Raw genomic sequence first — 23156 nt, forward strand, 5'->3', positions numbered from 1 at the left:
GTTTTTTAAAAGATTCTTCATCAGAATTTGTACCTGACAAAGCACATGAAGAGACAGTGAGCCCTTGCAATGTCTTAACAAGAAGGCTACAGCCAAATCCAGCTCCCTAACTACAGTATAATCTGAAATTTATTCTTTTCACTTCTCTAGAAAAACTAGGTACCACAGCACAAATTAGAGTAACAGTAGTGCTGCTGCAATTTATGCTGGGCAGCTTACACCACCCAAGGGGCTGTTTTAGCACCAAAAGAAACATCAAAATCTGGGCTGTTTGGACGTGGCCTCTCCTTGTGGGACAGGTGGGCACAAGATTCATCACATGAAGACTGCTTGTTACCAAACTTCTGCGTGCTGCTAAAAGCTAATCAACACCTAGGTCAGCCACATTTTCCTTTTCTCCCCCCGTTGCCTGACATAAAGAAGCTTCAAACAGACTCAAGGTTTGAGTATGTGTTGCAGTGAAAAAATCTTTACTGTGCACTGCTTCAAATCTGGCTTACTTCAGAAGCTACAAGCTCTTCAGGATGGAAACAGATGCTTCTTGTACACATGGGCTGTGTTTGGAAGTGCCACTGGAATTCCTCATCACTATGGGTAACAGAACCCTTTCAAATGTCACTTTAGCCCTAAGCCAGGAACAGTAAAGTACAACCAAAAGCACAGAAGTTAAGTTCTCTACCTACAGAAATCAATGAGAATTTTGTCCTTGACTTCACTGGAGCCAGGCTTTCATCCAATGTATTTGTACTTTAGGTTTCCCATGGTGAATAAATAGAAATAAAAAGCCAAAGTCCTGGCACCAGTGTTATGAGTCAGACAATCTCAAGTATGTGCAGTATGCATTTCTTCAGAAGAGTTGGGCTTTTAGGGCATCAGAGTCTAGATATACAAGCATGTGAAATTGTTAAGCTAGACAACATGATTTCTTTAGCGAGAGCAACAACCTCCTGCTTGTTTTCTTTTGTAGACAGGAAGTCAGCAGGGTTATCGGTCTGAAAAGTTTTGCAGATACAGAGTTGCTCTGGGAAGCATACAGGGTTGTTCAGCTGGGGAAAGAGGGGTATGAAAAGAATATTGTCAAAGCTAGGACAGCCCTCATCAAAAGCCGTGATGTAAACACAACAGTCCATGAAATGAGATTTTTCTGTTTTATAACCCAAAGCGGTATTTAGTCCCAAGTAAGGATTTTTCCCCATAATCCAGCTGAAAGATTCTGTCCTTTGTAGGTACTTACACCACTATGCTGAACAGAATAAAAAGTATTTCCACAAAATTTTTACAATTGTTAATAGTTACCATGCTTTATAAACATGTGTTTGTCATATCAGAATTACTGTTCACATTTATAAACTCTGAGTTGCTTGATGCCATGTTGTAATTTTCCATTAGGAACATCTGACTGGAAAAAAATAATAATCAAAGACTAAGTGAGGCTAGTCAAAAAATATCTCTTAAAATCTTTTGTCATGCTCCTTTTGTTGTATGGTCTGTCCTTTATCTGTTAACAGATTGGAGAAATTACAGCATTCCCATTAGGTATAAATATCTGTTTGGGTTTTTTTCCTTTCCTTTTTTAAAAACACACCCATAGCATGCTTTTTGTCTGTATATACCTGCACATATTCACCAACCGTCCCAGTTTTGGGTATCCAAAGTCACTGGCCATTTTGGAAAAAATCCTAGAGTAAGTGAAAAATCATAAACAACATGCAGAACTAGCACATTTCTAGAATTTGTAAAACCAGAAATATTCTTCTACTAATTGCCTTTTATAGCTTCTATCTTCTCAAGTGCAAAACAAGACCCATCTGCTTTGTAAGATAGACAAAGAAGAAATACCATTAAAAACAGGTTATACCAGCAACCAACAGTTACAATGGTGATTTATTTCCTCTTTTCTCACTTTCTGCCCCACCCCCCCCTTTTTTTTTTTAAATGAAATCACACATCAAAGGTCTGGTTCTTTGCAAAATTAGGTCTGTGGCATACAATCCTTTTTGCTATTTGTCTTCGAAGATCACCGGTCATCTGAGAGCCACTTTCTTATTCAATGCCCTTCCTCCAGCAGGTGCAGCTACACGAGCCGTTAGAGTGCTGCATGCACATGTGCATCGCACTCAGCACAGCTCACACATACCAAGGGGAGGGCTAGGGGGACAAGACCTGCCCCGGCCTATTTCAGGTGCCACCAGGAAATCCCATGTTCTCCATAGGAAGTAGCATGATGTGCTGCTTTAAGACCCCTTAAGGGACATGAGTCAGAAATCCTGGAGCTTTTCCTTCTTTGGGTCATCCCCACCTCCCTCTACTTTTTCCCCTTCTCTGCAGGGAAGTTGGGTCTGTAGTGCACAGACTTTCCATGTCTGCAGTTGCTCATATTCCCTTGTTGTGGTTTCTTAGGAGCATTCCTGAGCCGTGAACTCGTTGATCCTTCCAGATTAGAGCAGGGAAGCCAGTCCAAGTGCCTAGTATTCCCCCCTCGATGTGGACAGACAGAGTTCAGCTGGTTTGCATGTGGAGCCTGAACTCCAGAGAATGGCTGAAGCTAGAAGCAGCTGCTGATACTATCACAGCAGGATGCTAACTGCACATTTTCATGTAAAGACATCATCGCTTCAGAGCTCTCTGCTAACAATCCCAACAGCTGCTTTTCTGGCTTTGTTGACGCAGATACCCCAGAGTGAGATATACGGGTGCCTGTGCCCTTTTCCTTCCTCCAGACTCCTTTTAATAACCATTTAATCATGTTTACTGTTTTTCTCTTTAATCCAAATGATGATTTCAAGGAGTTCAGTCAGCTGCATGCATGACTTTTTGAAGGAAAAATGTGCATACACACGGTTAAGGAAGATGTTCCCTGACCAGCTTGAGGGACGAACATCCACCGAACAGCATTTATACTGGGGTGGCTCAGGGACTGATGATCCGCTGACAAGCTTCAGCTCTTGATTCACTTTGGATACATTGGCACGGTACCCAGAAGACAGGCAGGAGTTTGTTCAACCTATATTCAGGCCCAGCCACAGGTCCCTTTGAACCTAGTGTGGCAGAGCTTTTGCAGGTACATACTTTAGCCAAATTAATGAGGTCTGCACAGATGTGATATGTACTATTTCAGGCACAGAGTTCTACGTAGTCATGTGTCTTTTGGTCAGTTCAGTGCCTGTGGTAAACAAGTGCATGTTTGTCTGCAAAAAGACCATATACGCATAATCTTAAATATTTTCCAAAACGGCAACCCACGTCTTCATTTTCCTTAGGTTCTCTTGATAATTTTAAGGTTACTATTGTTTGTTTTGAAATTGCTATGGTGATTACCTAGGCAGGTGTCTGATTCAGATGATTTGTTTTAAAACGATTCGCCCAAGGTAACATTATATTCCCACCTAGAATTAGAAAGTGTATGTAAATTGTGCTTACCAAGCTTCCAGCTGTACGGTACCTCCTGCACTTCCTGCAGACCTCCCAGGCTCTCAGGGATGTACAGCAGCTGCCAAGGCCATGGGCAGCGATGGCTGTTCTGATGGAGATGCTGATGCTGAGGCATCGGTTCTTCCTGAACAGATTTTGGTTAAACGTTAGGAGATTGAGAAAACTACCCCTCCTCAACAGGGCAGGGGAAGAAAACAAAATGGAAAACTTGTGGGCTGAGGTAAAGACAAGGAGATACCTTACCAACTACAGCCAGGGGCAAAACAGACATTTTTTTTTTGAAAAGTAATTTAATGTATTGCCAATTAAAAAAGGTTTGGAAAGTGAGAAACAAATTAAAACACCTGTGGTCCTACGCAGGCCACAGCTCCTGTCAGGAAACCTCCCCCTGCTCCACCACAGGGTCCTCCAGGGGCTGCAGCGCGGGTCAGCTCTGGCCCGTCCCTCTCTCCAGGCTGCAGGGAAATACCTGCCCCCTCTCCTCCCTCACTGACCTGGGTGGTTACGGGGTGGCTTCCTCACTCTATTTTTCTCATCCTCACTGCCTGTGTGGCGTTTTGCTCCTTTTTAAAATACGTTTTTCACAGAGGCACCACCAGTGTAGCTCGCAGGCCCAGCCATGCCCTGCAGCAAGGCCGTGTCCGGCACGGGGCAGCCATGGCTTCTCCTCACACAGGCCCCCTGCAGCCTCCCCACTACCAAGACCTTGCCACCCACTACCCAGTACACACTTTTACAAATTTTATTCAAAAGAGGAAGCTTTTTTTTTTAAATTTTTTAACAGATGAGACTTTGCCCCTGAAGCATAACCTTTACATATGAATGGAAATGCCCATGAAAATTCCTCGTTAAAACAGCAGCGATGTACTTCAGATTTGGGACAACAGCAGGACAACGCCCACACTGCAGATCAGACTCCCGAGCAGCATCCAGAGCCTGATCTAGATTTCAGCTGAATTTGGCTTTTGCTGTAGTTCGTAGCCAGCGGCCTCTATTCCACAGAAATACAGACTCCCTGCTCTGACGCAAAGGAAATTTGGACGTGTTGATTCCTGCAAGCATCTGTGGACACCTTACAACATCCTGTCCTGAACAGTGATGAATAAGGCAGCATCCATCTTCCACGTTGAGCAAGCCGTAGAGTCGCCAGCTCTCACCCCAGCAGCCGGTGAGTCAGCAGTCCAGGCCGTCCCTAGCCACTGTTCAGGCAGCACATGCTAACACAAGTTCGACTACTATTTAAGGTCATTCCTAGCTTCTGCGTGGCCCTAGGCCAGATTATATTCACAGGGCTTTAGCCAGCTCCTCCTCTGTGAAATTATCCCCTCCAAAGCAGTAGGCAGTCATTTCCTCTGCACGTCCCTGGTGCTCCAGGCTGGGGTGGCTTCCTCCTCCTCCACCACCTCCGCGCCGTGCTCCTGGGGCAACACAGGACACCTTTCTCCCAGAAAGACAGCTGGAGCTTCGCTTTCTGGGCCATGAAATCAGGGAAATCACTCACAAACGCAGCTGGGGCTCCAGTCAGACCATAAATGGGGAGCTTTGGGCCTTGTTACGAGGTTTCATTTAGCATTTAAACAATTGTTTTCATGTGACTGTGCATCCGGTATTAAGTTTGTGGCACATGGTTTTCAGAACAGCGCAATCTCTTGTGCCTCCCTAAATCGCACAGGCTTTCTGAGTAATCCTGCCTGGGCGAATATACTAGCTCTGACCCAGGGACACTGCCCGGATGCACACGATTGAGGTTTAACTCTCAAGGTCACATTAGAATACCTCACTTCATTGTAATGAAGCACATTTGAAGACCTAGGGGGGACCTTTCCCACTCTTCTTTTACAAGGGTAGAGGTAGACAGAATTTTCATGTCAGCCTTGGTCACGTCTTTCTTGCTGAGAACGCTTTGTGTTTGTCATCCGTTCAGTGATATCCCAATTGCTAACAAAAATATTACAGGGAAAAACAAACAACAACTTGAAATACTTAAAGATGACTGTAGGAATGGTGGGAAACTTTAGCTGAGAAAGACATAAACAGCACAGGATTCAGCTTTGCTTAACCTTCATTTATTACTTTTCTCCCATACATATAGGCTTCTAATTAAGAGGTTAGATACTAAGGCACTAGCCAGAGATGTGTATTCCACATTTCCCACCACCACCAGAAATCCTGTGTGTTTTCAGGTGGTGCTCAGTCCCTTCATGACATTCTTCCTCACCCGGAAAACCCCAACATCAATCCTAGCTTACAGGAGTGTCTCAAAGCAAAATCCTTTCAAAATTAAGAGGATGCTGCTTTGAAATCATCAGACCCAATGCAATTTATACCTTGATTTCAGAGCAAGAAAAGCAGGCAAACTTCTGAGCAAGCTGAAAAATATCACTTTAAAATCCACTTCTCTCTCATTTATACTTTTTTCAATTCCATTTATGTCAACACTTCATTTACCCCTAATCTGTTCACCTCTCTAGCTGCAGTTGAGGTGAGAACCTTCACATTTAGAATAAAAATCTTCAAAGGACAATGTAAATAAGGACAGGTTCTTGATCCTGTGCCCAGCCATTTGGGATTACTGAGAAATGCAAACACTTCATTAATTATCACAGTAACAAAGGAAGTCTCCTTTAATGTTTTGCAGGAAGAAGCCAGTATATCAAACAACAGATCACCAAGATATTAAAAATGACTAGGAGAGAGTTGGAGCCTGAAGAAAATCCAGTGTTTAATTCTGGACTGAAAGGAGTTGCTTCTCTTCAAAATGGTCTCCTAGAGAGCACCAATGCAGGTGGAACCCATCTCACACAAAATCCAGAAGACAACAGGTAGTGCTGTCCTCTTCAACTCAATGTCAACAGCCAAAGCTATTTAAGGTGAAGGAGATTTAGGACCAATTCCCAGATTTGTTGGATTTGGAGCAAAGATGGGAACCCTTGAGTCAAAACTCCCACAGCAGTCACTAATTACCAGCTGGCAGCCTCTCAGCTTCTCCTCATGAACATGCTCTGCTTTGTGTCACTAGCTAAATATTTCTTGGAGCAAGGACAAGAAGCAGTTCCCATATTTGTATCATGTCCCATATCAAGTGGAGCATTTGGAATGGGAGAACAACTCACCCCAGATGAGCTGCTAGAGAAGACTGTATCCAAGTCTTTAAGGCAGGCAAGAAGGAGAATTTACTACAGAGCTCCTGGGTAGAACAGGGAACACTTTCACCTAAAAGTTTTTTCCCCAGCAGGTCAAAGCACTCTCCAATAGATAGACAAGATAAAGAAGGCAACATCTACATTGTGAAAATTACTAGAGCTTAGCTGCAAAAGAGCTGCCTGCTTCATTAGTGTTGTGATAGATGGACATAAATTAGCAGAATTTTAATCGTTGATTTTAGCAGTAAAAATTGAGATTCAGAGATTTGGGGTAAACCAGGGGTAGCTGGCAGCTGAGTGAGAGCATAAAGAATAACTGCAGTGCCTCTGCAGCAGATTTACATGCTCAGAGGGATGGCAGGGTACCCAAGATCCTATAGCCAATCTTCCTTCTCCTGCCTGGAAACATAAGATCAAGTTCTCTTGCATGTGCAAAGCCAGCTTTCTCAAGATAACATGATTACACATCTTGCAAGGGTAGAGGAATAATCTATCCTACTTTTAACCAAATCAAGATTCTAAGAAATATCCTGCCAGTAGACATTTTTAATTCTTATTTCATATGAGAATGTAAGTGTGAAAAGCATGTACTTGATGCCATGCAAGACAGAGCAGGTAAAAAAGGGAACAGAAGAGTTTATCATAAAACCTCCTCTTTTATGTTGCTCCTCATAACTAGAAGATGATAGTGAACTTCCTTTAAGTTTTCAGTCTTGGCGCCTCCTCAGAAACAACAAAGCAACAATAAAAGCTGGTGTATATGAATATGTTAGCTGGATTTTTATGAGGTTTATTTCTTAATATGATGTTGATTCATTTGTAAATTAAGAACATGATTTGTTGAGCAATTTCCTTTCACAGGCCACTCAGAGATCAAATGCAGAAAATTAAGTAGTGGCCTGCTTACCAAGAAGAGGAGATGCTCTAGAATTTAGAAGAAAGTTGTTTTGTTTAAGAGTTGGGGATTTTTTGACCCAGCATATGACAACTGTGCCAAGAACGTAGAAAATACACACAATACGTACTTCAGAAAAATAAAAAGCCAATGTTTGATTTGAATTTAGGACAACTATAAAGAGGTGCTTCTTTTTGAACTAGTTATGTTATTCAAATTAGTTCCACTCTCACCAATCACAAATACTACTCAAAAAAAAAAAAAAAGAAAGCTGCACAGACTTAAGTTTGCTTCCACAGTGGGAGAGAAGATGAGTTAACAACTAGATCAGGCATTTTCCCTCCTGTCAGCCACCAATGCCTGTGTCATTAAGAAAACAGCATTATGTTTCAAGTAGCAATAATGACTTATTTAGAACCTGCTACTGTTTTTTCCTCCATCAGTACTGGCCCTGCTGCCTGAGGCATGTGCATAGCTGCAGCAGAACTAGAAAACTGCTCAAAGATGCAAGATATACTGTGAAAGTTTATAATGAGGCATATACAGCTAGCTGCCTTCAGCAGCTAGATGCACTACAGTAGGTGATTTATAATGCAAAGCACAAGAATCTGCAAATTGTGTAATAGGGCTCAGCAAAATGTCTTGAGGGACAGTAAAAACTAGTTGAATTCCTTGCAAACTTCTGTTATAGTTGAACTGAAAGGCTGACAAAGAAAAATTGGTGTACTCTGGAGAAAATGTTAGCTCTGCAAAACAGAACAAGTTGCAAAACAAGCCTTATGGAAACCTTAGTGACGCTAGAGGCAGCTTCTGGTTGGGGAAAATGGATAGCACAGCTCTTTGCAACGCTTACCACCTGCTCGTGCCGTGACACTCGGTGTAATTAGGCAGAACAAACTACTGGAGGGAAGGGAGCAAAGACATGCAGGAAAACATGCACTTCAGGAAAGAGAAAGACAAAGTGATCTTTGTCACTCATAAATTAAACTCTAAGCCCAAGTGGTATAGCAGCATGAGCATCAAGCCAGAGTTCTGTTCTCACAAAAATGGAAAAAATTACTTCCAGTAAAGTTTTACTTTAAAAGGGCTAGTTATCAAAGTCACTTTTGTGAAGATTAAGCAAAGGCTGCCCCTACCACGACTTGCAGTGCAGCTTTTCAAGTGCCTGAGGTCTGTTTGGTGTTGGTTCGTGCCTATACAATGGCTCCATTCGAACTCAGAAAGGCAGAACTCATCTTTCTTCTGATTCATTGCTGATGCTGTTCAAGAGCTCATAGACCATTTACGTTTATATTAACTGTAAATAACGCGCTTGTTTTGGTATGAGGGGAACAATCCAAAAACTTTTTTCTAACAAGTTTTTGTTTTGTTTTTTAATCAACGCACTTTTAGAAGGGATGACATTCTTCATCTTTCCCTATTGTTGTCCCATCTGTTAATCATTCACCCTCATTTCCACTGTTAGTCAATTAGGTACATGCAACTTTCCAGTAAGGGATGCACACTATTCCAATTTTAATTGGATCCATATATTCAAAAAGAGAATCTTTCGCCACCAAACCATGCTTCAGACATGATTTTTTTTGACTGCTGGAAGAATCTTTCTCTTTCTGAGTTTCCTTTTCCTTACAGCTTATTTTTCCCTTGTTCGCTTGCTTTTTAAGCTTGTATTCTAAATGCAAACTTCTGAGCAGAAAATCTCAATTTACTTTGACTTCCTTTCTGTGAGATACTTGAGAATTTTTCCTATTTCATAATGATAGTGATAAAACCAACAATACTGTTGCAATACTGAAAAGTTATTCTACAAAATACCTCAAAGCTTAAAAATACTGAAAATTAATCAGTCCAGTGTTATTCTCCGAAATGTTCTGCTCATTTCTAGTGCAGAGCATGGCTTTGGCCCATTCTTCCATATGAGGCATACAAAAATGATTTCCCGTGGCAATGTACGTCACTGCAAATTTCTTAGAGTCCTACTCAGTTCTAAAGTCAGGCCAACATGCAGATGCTTAACACATTACAGCATCAGGGCTAAAACAAGTCGGTGCTACATCTGCATAGGACAGCAGGCTGCTTATTGCAGTTAGGACAGGAGTCTCACTGACACTTGAACTTCTCCGGGTGTGCAAGTGGGATGTTGGAAGGAGGGTAATTCATGTCTGCCATCCACTTTCAAACCAATAGTATGAGGCAATCCCAATATATGTGAAAGTTAAGCACAAGATCTTGTATTCCAGTAACTAAATCGGAGTAACGTGATGAGAACTACCACCACAGTCAATGCTGTGTATGTCAGACTTGATATTGATTCAAGCACCAGGACACTAGTCACCATATTTGCAATATCTTACGTGCTCACATGTGCTCTGCAGCATGTGCTGGAATTTGCAGCAATATCAGAACGTTTCATTACAAAAATCTGTCAGGGGAAAAAGAAATTAAAAATCCATGTTATAGAAAAGATAAAACTTCAAAGGTTTTCTTTCTTTTCACACCACATTGGGATGAAATCAAAACATTTTCATTCTATTAACTGTTGTGGTTTAACCCCAGCCAACAATGCAGCACTACACAGCCCCTTGCTCTCTTCCCCCGTGCTCTCTCTCCAGGATGGGGGAGAGAATTGGAAGAGTAAAAGTGACAACACTCATGGGTTGAGATAAAAGACAACTTGATAGGTAAAGAAAAAGCCACACACTCAAGCAAAGCAAAACAAGGAATCCATTTGCTTCCCATTGGCAGGCAGGTGTCCAGCCATCTCCAGGAAAGCAGGGCTCCATCAAGCATAGCTGTGACTTGGGAAGACAAACATCGTAACTCCAATGTCACCCCCTTCTTCCCCCAGCTTTATATACTGACATGATGTCGCAGCATGGAATATCCGTTTGGGCAGAGTTGGGGTCAGCTGTCCCAGCTGCATCTCCTCCCAAATTCTTGTCCACACCCAGCCCTTGCTGGTGGGGTGAGGTGAGGAGCAGAAAAGGCCTTGACCCCATGTAAGCACTGCTCAGCCATAACGAAAACATCCCTGTGTTATCAACACTGTTTTCAGCACAAATCCAAAACATAGACCCATACTCGGTACTATGAAAAAAATTATCTCTATCCCAGCCCCAAACCAGCACAATAATGAAATATAAATCCCAAGAAATCACTAAGAAATTAGTGTCCATGGCACTCCTAATAATTGTGCTAAAGTAGGTTCAAGTTACTGCTTGAAGTGTCACATCTTAGGAAAGCATCTTAATCAGTTAGTCTTTCCTATCAGAATTGCACCAGTTTTAGGTAAGTAACTGAACACTGAACCCAGTCACCCTCCTAAATGGGACTGAGTTACCACAATTAACCTCTGCAAAAAGAAGATGACTTGAATCTGACTTCATCCACTTAACCACTGGCTGGCCTGAGCCCTTCCTCTAAATTTCTCCCTAGCTGGAATTGGTGGTGATAGAACTCCTCCAGATAAGTTTAATCAAAACTGCTCCATTTCCAAGAACAGTTGGCTACCTACTAGCATCAAGTTTTTAAAAAAATCCCAGTCATCCACTCGGCCTTTCTCTGTTAGTAAAATGACTCACGGTGTGAAGCTGGGTGTGTGGCTTGTTAGATAATGGAGAAGTCCTGACAGGGTTTGCAGCTTGACTCTGGGAAACAGCACTGGCACTTCCTGCAAACACCATCAGCAGTGGATGTCTGGGAATTTTTAAAGATCTTGCTGCCAACAGGAAGAAACTGTCAAGCAAAACGAACCACTTGGAAAATCCCATTTCTTGAGGCCAAAGAAGAGCTGTGTCCACTTTCACATCTGAAGATTAATAGAAGTCCTGATTTTCTTATTTATTAAATTATTATTATTATTTTGCCCCTTTTTTTGCAGGGGTGGGGTAATTATTTGTTTGTTTGGAGCTGGTTTGGTGTTGGGGATTTCGTTTGTTTGTTTTTGAAATATCTTTGTAAGAATCAAGAACCAGCTACTGAAAAAAGCTGCTCTTTCCCCTGAAGCTCTTCAGTGTGTGCCTGCAGAAAGGGCAGCCGTCACACCAACAGTGCAGACCAGACTGCCCAGCAAACCTCACCATTTGGAGAAATCTAGTTTCAGGAGGCCAAAAAGTAATTCCTGCAAGCTTCACATCTGAAGACTATCAAGCTGCTTTTGTTATGATTTCAGGTTTATTTTTAGCGTCTTTAAAAGAACGAAGCCTCATTTGTCAAGTAGTAAATATATAAAATGGATTAAAGTCTTTGTGAAACAGTTCATTTCCAAAACAACAAAAAAAATACAACAAGCAATCAAAAGCCATTTGTACAGCATCTTCCCCTGGGAATTTAGCGCTCTTAATTGCCATTGTACATTGGTTATAATTTTTCTTCACTAGCGGGGAAGGAAATAAGAGTCTTATCTCGTAATCAAGAGCAAAGTTGATCTGACTGTCTAAATCAACTACAAGCTCTGACCCAGGATGCAGTCAGATTTGTTTCATTTTCTTGTTTTCCACTAAAAAAGGTAACTTGAGAGCACAATAGTTTTCACTCCCTGGATTTAGAGTGTCTCCCCAAGAAAGCCTGCTATCCAAACATTTTGATTTGTAAACAAACAAGGTTCAGCCTGTAGTTGTTTGCACAATAGTAGAAGAAATGAATGCTTCAATGCATAGTCCTCTGCTGCAAAATAAACTGCTAAAAATATAAACAGATCCATATTCACCCTTTGGGCTTCACCGTCTAATTGCCGTCACCATTAATACTTCTGTCAGCAACCACTTGTAGGCACAGATGTTACTGGAGAAGGTTCATGATGAGACTTTGATCCTTATCACACCAAGAACTCTGAAGCCGTACCTAGGTGCCTTTAACAGGTGACTTGCTTAGAAGATCCACTGCTTTAGCATACTAAGTTGCAAAATACCCTGGCAGATGGTAGAGCATTATCTCTTCCCAAATCTCACTTCTCACTAATGCTGCTGGTTTTCTGCTACATCTTTTAAAGACAGCCTGCAGTGACTATCAAAAGCACAATTTAGCTTGGCCAACTGAGCACCATGCTCACAAAGCACGCCATGGGAAAACCACAAACTCATTGCCTTTCTAAAGGCTTTACTGACCTTGCTCAAAAGGCCGTGGCAGCCACTTTTTGAAGATTTGTGAGGGAGAGAGGGGAACGCAATCACCACATAGTATGTTTCTTATTATTCCTCAGCTATTTCCCCTACTACAGTTAACCAAGGACTCTGCAGAAGAGGCTCTGAGGCAGGCAATGTTGCAGGGGTTGACTGATTTCAAGAGAACTGACTGTAGCCCTGGGTTTGGGTGGGGATGAACTGGAGGAGCGGAGAAGACATGAACTTGCATGATCTTCAGCACTGTCTGCTCTTTAGCTGATCGCTTCCCATCAGAAAGCAACAACAAACCCAGGCGTGTGAAGGCAGCTTTTGAGGAAAACAGTTCTTAACCTACAGCTCACTTGCCCCCTGAGGAGACAGCCAAGAAACCACAACTTTACTGCTAAACCCCAAAATCTAAGTGTTCTTAAATAGGAGATCTTTTTCCTAGAAAACTCAGAGGGTAATTAATTGTATGGAGTCTTCGACCTCCTTGTGACAGATGGTGAAATCCCTTCAGTTGTCTGGTTTTCTGTTTGCTCCATATGTTTGGTGAAAAAGCTATGGCCAGACAGCAGCTCCCCATTTGCCTTGTCCTGCCTGCTGTGCTTGGGTTAAAACAACCCAAAAAGAGCTAAAAAAATCCAGTCATGGATACCAGGGATACTGTCACCTGCTTTCCAGACCAAGGGCCTGAAACTCAGGAAGCAGTGAGCTTCTCTTCAGCTTTGCCGTGCCATGCTGGCTTTTTGCTACAATTCCCTGCAAACATGTTTAGGCTTTCCTATCCTTTGTCACATCTGGATGCTAAGCAATCCCCCCGCTCCTCCCCTTAAGGAACAATTAGTCAGGAGTTTCTGGAAGTGCTCAGCGTTGTTGTACCCATAATTAGTTTGCAGAAAATGCACGATTTCAACCATTAAGTTACTTTTCCAAGGAACAGTCTGAGGTGTTTGCTTTAACAACACTAGTCCCTGCAAAAGCTATCAACTATCTGCAGTGATCCTGCTCCCTCCTGAAATATTTTTCTGTTAAAGACATTATTGTCTCACAGGAAATCAATACCTTCCATGCATACACTACCTACCTCATACTTTTTGGTCACATTGCTATCAAAAGGAAAACTCAAAATTATGCCTAAGCTGGGATGATCATTATCTATTTATATAGGCTAGGTACCCTATTCACGGACTGACCACACAGAGACACCCCCTTTGACATAGGCTGGAAAGTGCAAACACACTAGAACTGCCTTGTTCCTTTTCAAAATAGCATTGAATAAAGGGCTCCTTCATTTCAGGCAACTACCTAGGAAATTGGAGCATTTTGTGACCCACTCCTTTGGATTACCTGCTAACATCTCCATTTCATTCAGAGAGCTGTCTTGGGTTTGTGAAGTAAGGAATGAAATTCCCCTCCTTCCTAGCAGGAAAAGGAATAGTGGCATCCAAAGATTAACCAGAGTAAGCCAGAAAGGAAGCCTGCGTGCACATATGGAACCGGGGACAGCATCGCAGCAGTGTGTTTCACATACGTTCCCTGTGCAGCCAGTTTTTACCATCACTAATTTTTATACTTCCGTTCCTTACCTATGTCGCTTTTTATCAGGGAAGTGGTGGAAAACATATATGGGGCAAGTCGCCGCTCCATATAAGTACGAGTATCACAGTCTGTAACCAACTCAATTGTGTTTCCTACACAGAACAAGGTAGGGGAGATTCTAAAAACCAGAATAAAATTCAGAGATGGACCCAAAACCTTTCTATGAATATTCATTCATCCAGATGTGTAAACATAATTTATTTTGTCATATGTACTTGTTGGTATATGCAAACTTTACCATTTGTGTAAGAAATAAGATGACAGATCACTCAGGATTTTTTTTGCTTTCAGCCATTTGCCCAGAATTTTACAGATACACCACAGAAATGGGAAATGCAAGTGCATTACAACCTTACACTATATGTGTAACAAGCCCTGTTTAAAAATCTTGCCTTATAGTTGGACTAGATCATATCTGCAGGGACTGAGGCAGTTCCCTTAGTCATACTCAGAGTGGGTCAGACACGTAGCAACTGTTTTAACAGGACACAGAGGACAAGTTACTACGCTTTGCCTCTCTGTTGATTTGGATCTGAACTGGCTCATGTCAGGCTTTCTTGGAGCACAAGAAGTGCAACCAAGGTCTGCCTGCATTGAAAACACACACTTGGCTTCAAACTCTTTGCTATTTAGGCTATAACAAGCTATTACCCCTTCATAGAGGAAAAGCATTCTCAGGTGTAAGGAAGTTCAAGACAGAGAATGAGGAGGAGAAAGAAAGAGACTGGGGCAAAGACAGGGAAGAAATAGAAGAGAGACAAGCTTTATTGAAAAGTAAATTATACAAGACGACTGAGATCTGAGTCTGATGAAAAACTCCCATAAGAGCACGCGTAGTCTGAAAACGTAACTGAAGAACCGTCTCTGACAGGCATAGGTAGGGTCCGATTCTAGATGGTGGCATTATAATAGACACACTGGCATCTAGAGGGGATATCTGGCAAAGACTCAGGTAACCAAGCAGACACAAAGGCTCTGTGGAGAGTCTTTTAGGGCAGAGGAACAATTCTAGACCACAGAGAGAAAGAGGAGGAATTCAGACGTGTGAGCTGAGGTGTTATAAACAGATATTAGTAAGACCAAGGGGCAGAGTCACCATTGCTCACTGAAAGACAGAAGTAAAATGAAACAAGAGGTGAGACACAGAGATGGCATAAAGGCCAACAGCAAATCTTCACTCTTGAATCTATTCTTCAGTAATTTACATGTGAAAAAGGCTCAAAGGGAAGAAGATGCAATGTAAAGTGGGATGCTGCCTTAGCCTTTTAGCATTTCCCTTTATGCTTGCATTCGTTTCTTCTGGTGTGTCAGTAGGGCTGGGCTTCAGGAGAGCTAGCCCTCTTCTCCCTGCAACACTGCAACTCCCATCAACATCTGTAACTGCACCACGCATCCGGCAAGCAAATGTAAACTTCTGTGGATAAATCACTTTGATGCCAACACCAGCAACTAACTTTAATTTAGAACACTTCATCCCATCCACTGTAACATAAGTCAGTCTGCAAAGTTATGCCAACTCTTCAAGATATCACTGTCCAAAGTAGTCTGAGGACAGACACAGAAAGAGAGGATAAATCAGATTCTTTAAAAGTCTACAGTAGAAAAGCAAAACTGCCCCACCTTCATTAAGTACTAAAACAAAGATTGTCTCTGCAAATCTGTTTCACTAATGAAATCCCTTCCCAAACCAGTATTGGTCTCAGCTGAAATATGTTTACCTATTTTTTCATAGCTATATAGAATTAGAGTAAGCCGGAGAAGCATCATCTTGCCTCTCAGCTCAAGAAGTAAGGACAAGTCCCCTTTTCAATCTCCTCCATCAAGAAAAATCAATCTCCACTAAATAGAAAAACAGTAAAGCTCATAAATCCCTGCCCCTCTGGTTTCTAGGACACAGAACAGGAATTGGAAAAGAAAAAGTTCCTTCTAAAAATCACAAGTCAACAACATTAATTATTGCATTGCAACATCAATGGCTCATTGATTAAAAGAATCATTTATTCTCCCGTAGAACACATTTAACATCCTTTGTATCTATCACTGTGAAACAAAGTATTTAATGGTCAAACCTTTATTACCTCCCCATTTTTGGTACTCCCTCCTCTCTCTCATGTTTATGTCTTTTGTGGCTTTTTTCCATCTCCCTTCTTTGCACCTTAGGGCAGTCATCTAACTTCCCTATCAGTCTTGCAGCTTTAAATCAGAAATTTTCAATACTCATAGGAACGAGGAGATACATATCCAATAATGAGTATGAGACACTGTGTTCAATAACAAGAGAGTCAAAAGGCAGCCCTTCTTATGAGACAGATATAATTTATCTCATTTTGAGGAAGTAGAGGCACATAAAGGTTAGATGTCTTGCCCAGGGCTTCAACGTGTCATTCTAAAGCCAGAGGTTGGGCCAGGGAGCCCTGAGCTCTAGCTCCTTTGCTCTAACCAATTAACCGCTTTTCCTCTTCAGGATTTATTGCCTCTTTCATGACTGATGACTCAGCTACTGTCTAAGGAGGGCATTATACACTACTTCATGACAAGAGGCTAATTCCTCCTCAACACATGCCCTTGGGTATAACATGACCCAATGTTCCTGAGACAATCAGTCCATTGTCTCAGTATGTTAATTGAGACAAATGGTGTAATGAGTCATGTTTAGGTGTCTGCTTCAATGTTTCCTCTTTGTTTTCTGCTCCTGAGATTAATGCCTTCATTCCTTGGAGGTGACTGCTGATGTTCCTCCTCTGAGCACTACTGCCGGGATACTGTGCGCACTTGTGCTATCTCATTTGCAAAATATTATTCTTATTCAGATTTGCTATTTTCAGAGTCTTTGGAGAATTCTTTTTCTGTGCCAATTGTGTTTGAGGTTAAAAGCAAATAAGAATGGAACCAAAACAACAACTCCCCTTCCACCCCTCTCTTTACGCTTAAAAAAAACAAAAAAAAACCAAAAAAAACCCAACAAACAAACAAAACCATGAACCCATCATTTATAAACTTTGCCATTTGGGATTATGGTTAAATGATTTTATCAGCCAAACATTAGTCAGCTGTTAATCTGAGCTTTCAATACGAGAGCCAGGGACCTTCACTCATGGGACCATGGATGGAGGAAGAGAGGACAAACAGTGGTACCCCATTTCTTCACAGCAGGGCCTGGTATTTGGTATTTGCCACATTCACATTTTCATCTCTGCAGGGGAGTCAGTTCCACGCAACCAGCTGCTTGAAAAAACACCATCATTCCCCCAGAGAGCAAACCCACAGCTTCTAGAGCTGAAAACACGGGCTGTTTAAATTTAAACTAAAACCCTAAGCCAAGATTATGACACTTCCTCACTAATGGATGGCTGAAACTTGGGATCCACTACACTTTCTTGCCTCTCTTAATCCCAGTAGGTTGCAATCAAAGCACAGCAAAAGGATTTCCTTTGACCTCTTTAGCTGTCTGAGGCGGCTATCCGAGTCCTGTTTCTCCCCAGCTGGTAAAGAAGAGTACAACAAAGGGATTCGGGGTACTGTTACCGGTACCCCACGTATGGAACCAGTGGTCATCATCTTTGCTTGCATTCGTTGAAGGCTCGTCTAACCACTCTTTGCAAGCAGCCACGTTTCTGCCTGTATTTGAGGCTGGCTAGACATGAGCCTGCTTCAGGCTAATAGTCATATGGGCATTTTTACACATCTCTGAAAGCCCCAGGCTTGTTGTCCCATCAACGTGGATGCACAGCTTCTAGACAGAGGCCGATTCATACACAGGTGGCTTAAGCAGGCACTTAAAAACATGCATAAAACCATAGAGCCAGGCACTGCATTTCTTCAGACAGATCTATTTCTCTTTCAAAATCTCACCAAGGGGGAGAAAGGAAATAGCCCTTTTTAGATCCCTGCAATTTTTCTCTTTAAGGGCTATATAATCCCACATATCGTTTGAGAGCATTCAGCAGATGTGGCTGAATTCAACACGTGCACGTTTTCCCTCAGCTTGCAATCAGTGCTTAGAGATGAACAACTAGTCCTCTCAAATCAAAATATTTTTCAGTGTTAACAGCAGAAGCTAAACATAATATTAAGGCTAGAGGATTTTTAACATAGTGAAAGGCTTTGAAAGAATGCCTCCTATTCAGTGGAAATGAAAATCTTCCCTAAGACGTTCACTGTGAATTAAGCCAAAGTATGTACAGAAAAAAAAACCCAAAATATCCCACAGAGCTGCACTGTAACCATCCATGGTCATACTCAGCATCAGTAAATTACTGCATATTCAGGCATGGCCTCAAGGAAGTTCAGCAAAAGTTGTTTAAGGATTTAACAAAAGGACACAAGTCTGTGTACAGACAAAACTCAAAGCAGCCCTAGCAAAGTCAATAGGGCAGAATTTATTGCTAAAGGCAGTAGCAAAAACGGTGAAGACTTGGCTCTTTTGACAACTTCTAAAAAAAAATTACTATGCTAGCTTTTGCAAGATGACATATCTCATCAGAAACATTCTTGTCTCTCCCTACCCATCTGCAGCTGGGCTTTCTGTGGGGTCCCTCAAACACGGTAGGATGTCATCATCCACGCACAAGACAGCGGATACGCTCATGAAGGGTATGATCCATACGGAGGCCGCCCAGGTACAGCTGACATGGCTTTATAAGAAGCAAAACTCATCTCTGTGCTTTGGGCTCCCAGTTGAGACAGGTTAAAGGAAGACAGCACCATCAAAGGGGCGCACAGCACTCGTGCATTTGGATGTAAACAGTAGTTAATGAGAAGGTAGCACATTAGTAATGATCCATTTTTACATAACTTTGTTCATCAGGATTGTATGGAGGTGTTAAAAGCCAGATGTAGTGACAAATCCTGGTCCCAAAATGGAGCCTTAATTCTTCAGCAAGGTGCTGCCCCCTGTTTCCCCCTTTCCCATGAATTAGAATATACCTGACTTGGATAAAGAAAGAAACTGCCACTTGGGTATCTCTTAGCTGGCCCCAAGGCACATGGTTTCAGTTATGCCCTTCATAACCAATTAGATTCCGGACACCTTTGGATTTTGTTTCCAGCCTGGAAATACAATACATAAACACAATGCAATCACATTCAAAACAAGTTCTGATGAAGAAGTTTTTCCCAGGAAGTGGTTAAAGTGCCACCAAAATATTTGTCTGCCACTGTAAAGAAAGGGGCTTCCTCTCTATGCTGGGCTAGCTAAAATTGAAAGAGAGCTTTATAGTTTCTTTCTGAACGTTTAGATAAGGATATTACAGAAAGTTCAGTCTGAAACAACAAGAAAACGCTTTTTTCCACGCCCCGTCCATCGTAGCTTTCTGTAATTTCCATCTGGCTGTTCAAGGCTGGTCCTCTCTCAGGGACACTTATACCCAAGGGAAGCTCTAAATACCCAGACATTACAAAGATATTTTATTTGCAAGAATATTATCCAGCTGATGTTTTTTATATAGTAGATGAGAGAGATTAAACCAGACCATTAGCTGCATAAACAACCCAACTCTGTTTCAGTTTTGTCCCTACAACACTACTTCAGTTTACAGTACTATTTCAGTTTTGTCCCTACAGCCACACATCTCTTACTGTACTAAGCTAAAACACCGAATTATGTCAACACACCAAACTCTGAACCTTACTGCAGCTAGGGAAGAGCAAACATTAGAATAGTTGAATTTAAGGTAACATCTGCTATTTGACATCGGGAGTTTAATCAGTGGGAATTAGGAAAAAGCTAGGTACCCTAATAGCCACTCCTTTCTCCAGCCATTCTGTCGTGCTGAATGGGCTACAGCATGCACAGCAAGCAGAGCTTTGCTACAGCATATTCAAATTCAATTTGCAAACCCTTGAGGAGAGACAAAATATATCATTCCTATGTGTACAAATGTTCTTTATGGCTTTTTGGCCAAGTATGCCCATGTAAGTAAGACCTTTCCTACTTGCTGCCAAAACAAACAATTCCTGTTTATTATTTGAAGAACAATCAAATTACAATTTCCACTGAATTTATCTGACCCTGCACAATGGCTTTTTTAAAAAAATAATAATAATCCAGATAAAACAAGTTATACCAAAGGATTCAAAGTGAAGAGATGAAATGCAAGCTGGGCAGATGAAAGAAAAGTTTCAAAGCCAAGGTCAACATTATTTTGAGAAACACAGGAGAAGTCTAAGCTGTTTTCCCTTAGCTGCTGCCCACCCCTCTCTTGGCTGCTCTCCTGCCCATCACAGATCTTCCTGGGACAGCCTCAGACACAGTCCTGAGTCTGGTCATTGGATGCAGGAGTACCAAAAATCCTCTGCGAGGACCAGTTAACGTCCCAGTTGAGACCTACAGCTACAAGGGAGAGAGTTTGTTCCTTTGGAAGCCCTTCAGATCCCCTCCTTTGCTGCCCCCCCCCCCTTCTTTGTTTTCAATGCAAAAGCCATTTTCAAAAACCAAAGGATTCAGTGAATGATTTAATAAATTCTGTATTAAGTAAAAACTAAACTGTGCCATGCACTTAATTCAAACAGATGGAAAATATATACATATATCTTTTCAATGGGCTCTAAGAGAAGAGGAAGGAAGAAGAAAAAAAAAAAGAGAGAGTGTTTTAAAGACAGAAAAGCTCTCCTGCAGATTTCCAGAGAATCCCTGGGGAAGTATATTCCCTAGAGTAAGATGAATGAATGGGAACTACACACAAAATTTTATGGTGTGTGGTAGGGGAGGTGCAAGAAAAGGTGTTGGGTAACAGCGACAGAAGGAAATGCTAGAAACACAGAAAGGAAAGAAAAGTGCCAGTGAAGAAGAGATCACTGCTGTTAGAAGCTGACCTTTGTCGGGGCTCTGCGGAGCAGATGCAGCAATTCTTGCCTTGTAGATGCAGTGCTGTGTTGTGTAATTGGACATTGTTGGAGGGAGTTTGCACAGTGAGCTCTTTGTAGTGGTTTCTTTTAATAGTCTCCTATTCTTCCCGGGGCTGCTCGCGGAGGCTGGAAGGAAGACAGAGGGCAGGGTGAGATGGGAGAAACATTCAGAGAGCTGAGAGACAGAAGGGCATAACAGAAAATAGATTTCTCCAAGCGCTGCAGTGGCAAAAACATACACCAGAGGTTTGAGAGCTAGGAAAGTTGAAACAGTATTTAAATTCAAGGCAAGATAACATTTTCTTTTAGGAGCTCAGACTATTTACATTCCAGTTATAGCTGTGAATGGGCCTGGATAACCCACTGCCCCAAGCGCCCCTCCATCTTCTTGGGCTGACAGGCTCAGCCTGCGCCAGGCAGGAAACTAAACTTTCATTTGTTTTCGGAGCCACTGTCACCTCTGTCCTGAAAAAGGCTGTATGCAGGTAAATCACTCTGCCAACCTCTTCCAAGAAAATGCTTTATCTTTCCTAGCATTCAAGAGCCCAATTTCCCAAAGCATAACTGTACTTCTCCACTGGTTCAATTCCTTTCATTTTTTTTTTCAGATCTTATTTCGGTGAAATTGGAGAATAACAGAAGCCTAAGGGCTCTATTAGATGTGTTACCTCTGAGGAGAATTTGATAGAAATGGATAATCCTGCTACACACTGCTGGGAGCTTGTTCAAGAAACCGCACACACACTCACACACACATTACTGTGTTTACGTTTTGCAACTGTTCAGATTCCATTATTTTCATCCTTAGTAAGTTCTGTAAGATATTTTGATAAAACAGCAAAACTCTGAGTTCTTGCTCCCTTTGAGGCACCTAGGCTCTCTGGTACCTTCTCCCAAAGTACCCACCTCAATATAAAAAAAACAAACAAACAAACCAACATTCAGAACAACTGAAATAAGTTTGGAAATAGACACGTAGTTCCCACACCCACCCCTTGCATCACCAATAAATAACCATCAATAGCTGGTTTTATATTTTTTTAAATGGCAGGATATCAGTCAGTGCCTCCTGGAGATGAGAACAGACAGGTAACTCTAGCAGAGCATCACTACAAGTGTCACACCTTCAAAAAGAAGTTTCACTGATCTTAAACAACTCCAGTTTCCCAACACCAGTAGAGGAGACACGCAGACAACCATACAGCCTCCGATGACACTTTGCTCAATTCTTTGTTCCGTCTTGTGCTTGTGACTTTTACCTCTTAGTCTGCATAATGCCAACTGTTCCAAATGCACATCCTTCCATCCACCCACACTGTAGCTGCTTAAAGATGTGGACTTTGGGTTCGATCGTGTGCTGATATGGCCTTTTGCTGCATCATACGTGTCTGCCATGCATTGCCATGACCCCAGCTGTCACATTACAGACAGTTACCTGGTCTGTTGATCTGCCAGCCAGTAATATGTGGCACGCAAATATGAGAGCAATTGTGCCTAAGGATATACCAAAATCCATGCAGAAGCTAGTCTGATACTCTGTCTCCTTATAAGTAAATATGCGCCATCAGGCGTGTACTGTATGATCCGGTCGATCAAGTACTGGGCCAACAGCGAAGTTTCATGGTCTGCAGTAGGGAGACAGTCTGCTAAAGCTACAGTCAGATTCTTTCATGCCAAGTCCCAAATTCTTACAGAAATGCCTTCTTTGACTTTCTCCCATTTTGACACCACCTGCCTTTAATTATTCTTTCTGCAAGTAAAAAGTGGCAAGCTGTGTTCCTAGTGAACATCAGATCTACTGAAAACTTCAGTCTTATGACCCCAAGATTTAGTCAGCTTCACCAAATAGTACCAGCTGAGGGGGAAAAAAATCCCACAAATATCACCAGGGACATACTAGTGCCTGTTCCTCTTTTATGTTTATACACAGCCAGCTCAAGGGAAAGCAAACACGCAAGGCAAGCGATTGGGGTTCAACACCCTTCTCCATCCAGGTCCAAAATGCCTGTGTTCAAGGCAGTCGTCATAACCAGCCAGGAATGCCCCTATACTCACAGGCTCAACAGATCTTCCACTTGGGAATCCTCCATGTTCCAGCAGGAAGAAACTGTGTTCTTCTGCTTAAATAAGTTATAG

General features: G+C 42.0%; 1 protein-coding gene across 2 annotated transcripts in view; it reads right to left on the bottom strand.

The window, feature by feature from the left end:
* TNC (tenascin C) overlaps positions 1-21099 on the bottom strand; it is a 123416-nt gene extending 102317 nt beyond the window's left edge. Inside the window, exons 1-3 of one of the 2 annotated variants that reach the window (XM_074608698.1) lie at positions 20988-21099; positions 9833-9892; positions 3421-3556 (exon numbers count right to left, since the gene is read on the bottom strand). In XM_074608698.1, coding sequence (XP_074464799.1) covers positions 3421-3556; positions 9833-9883 — 187 coding nt within the window. In that variant the 5' untranslated portion in view covers positions 9884-9892; positions 20988-21099. The remainder of the gene's footprint in view (positions 1-3420; positions 3557-9832; positions 9893-20987) is intronic. The other variant, XM_074608692.1, reaches the window with a different exon arrangement.
* Between the last annotated feature and the right edge of the window lie 2057 nt (positions 21100-23156).

This window comes from Larus michahellis, chromosome 15 (assembly GCF_964199755.1).
Source record: "Larus michahellis chromosome 15, bLarMic1.1, whole genome shotgun sequence".
Lineage (NCBI taxonomy): Eukaryota > Metazoa > Chordata > Aves > Charadriiformes > Laridae > Larus > Larus michahellis.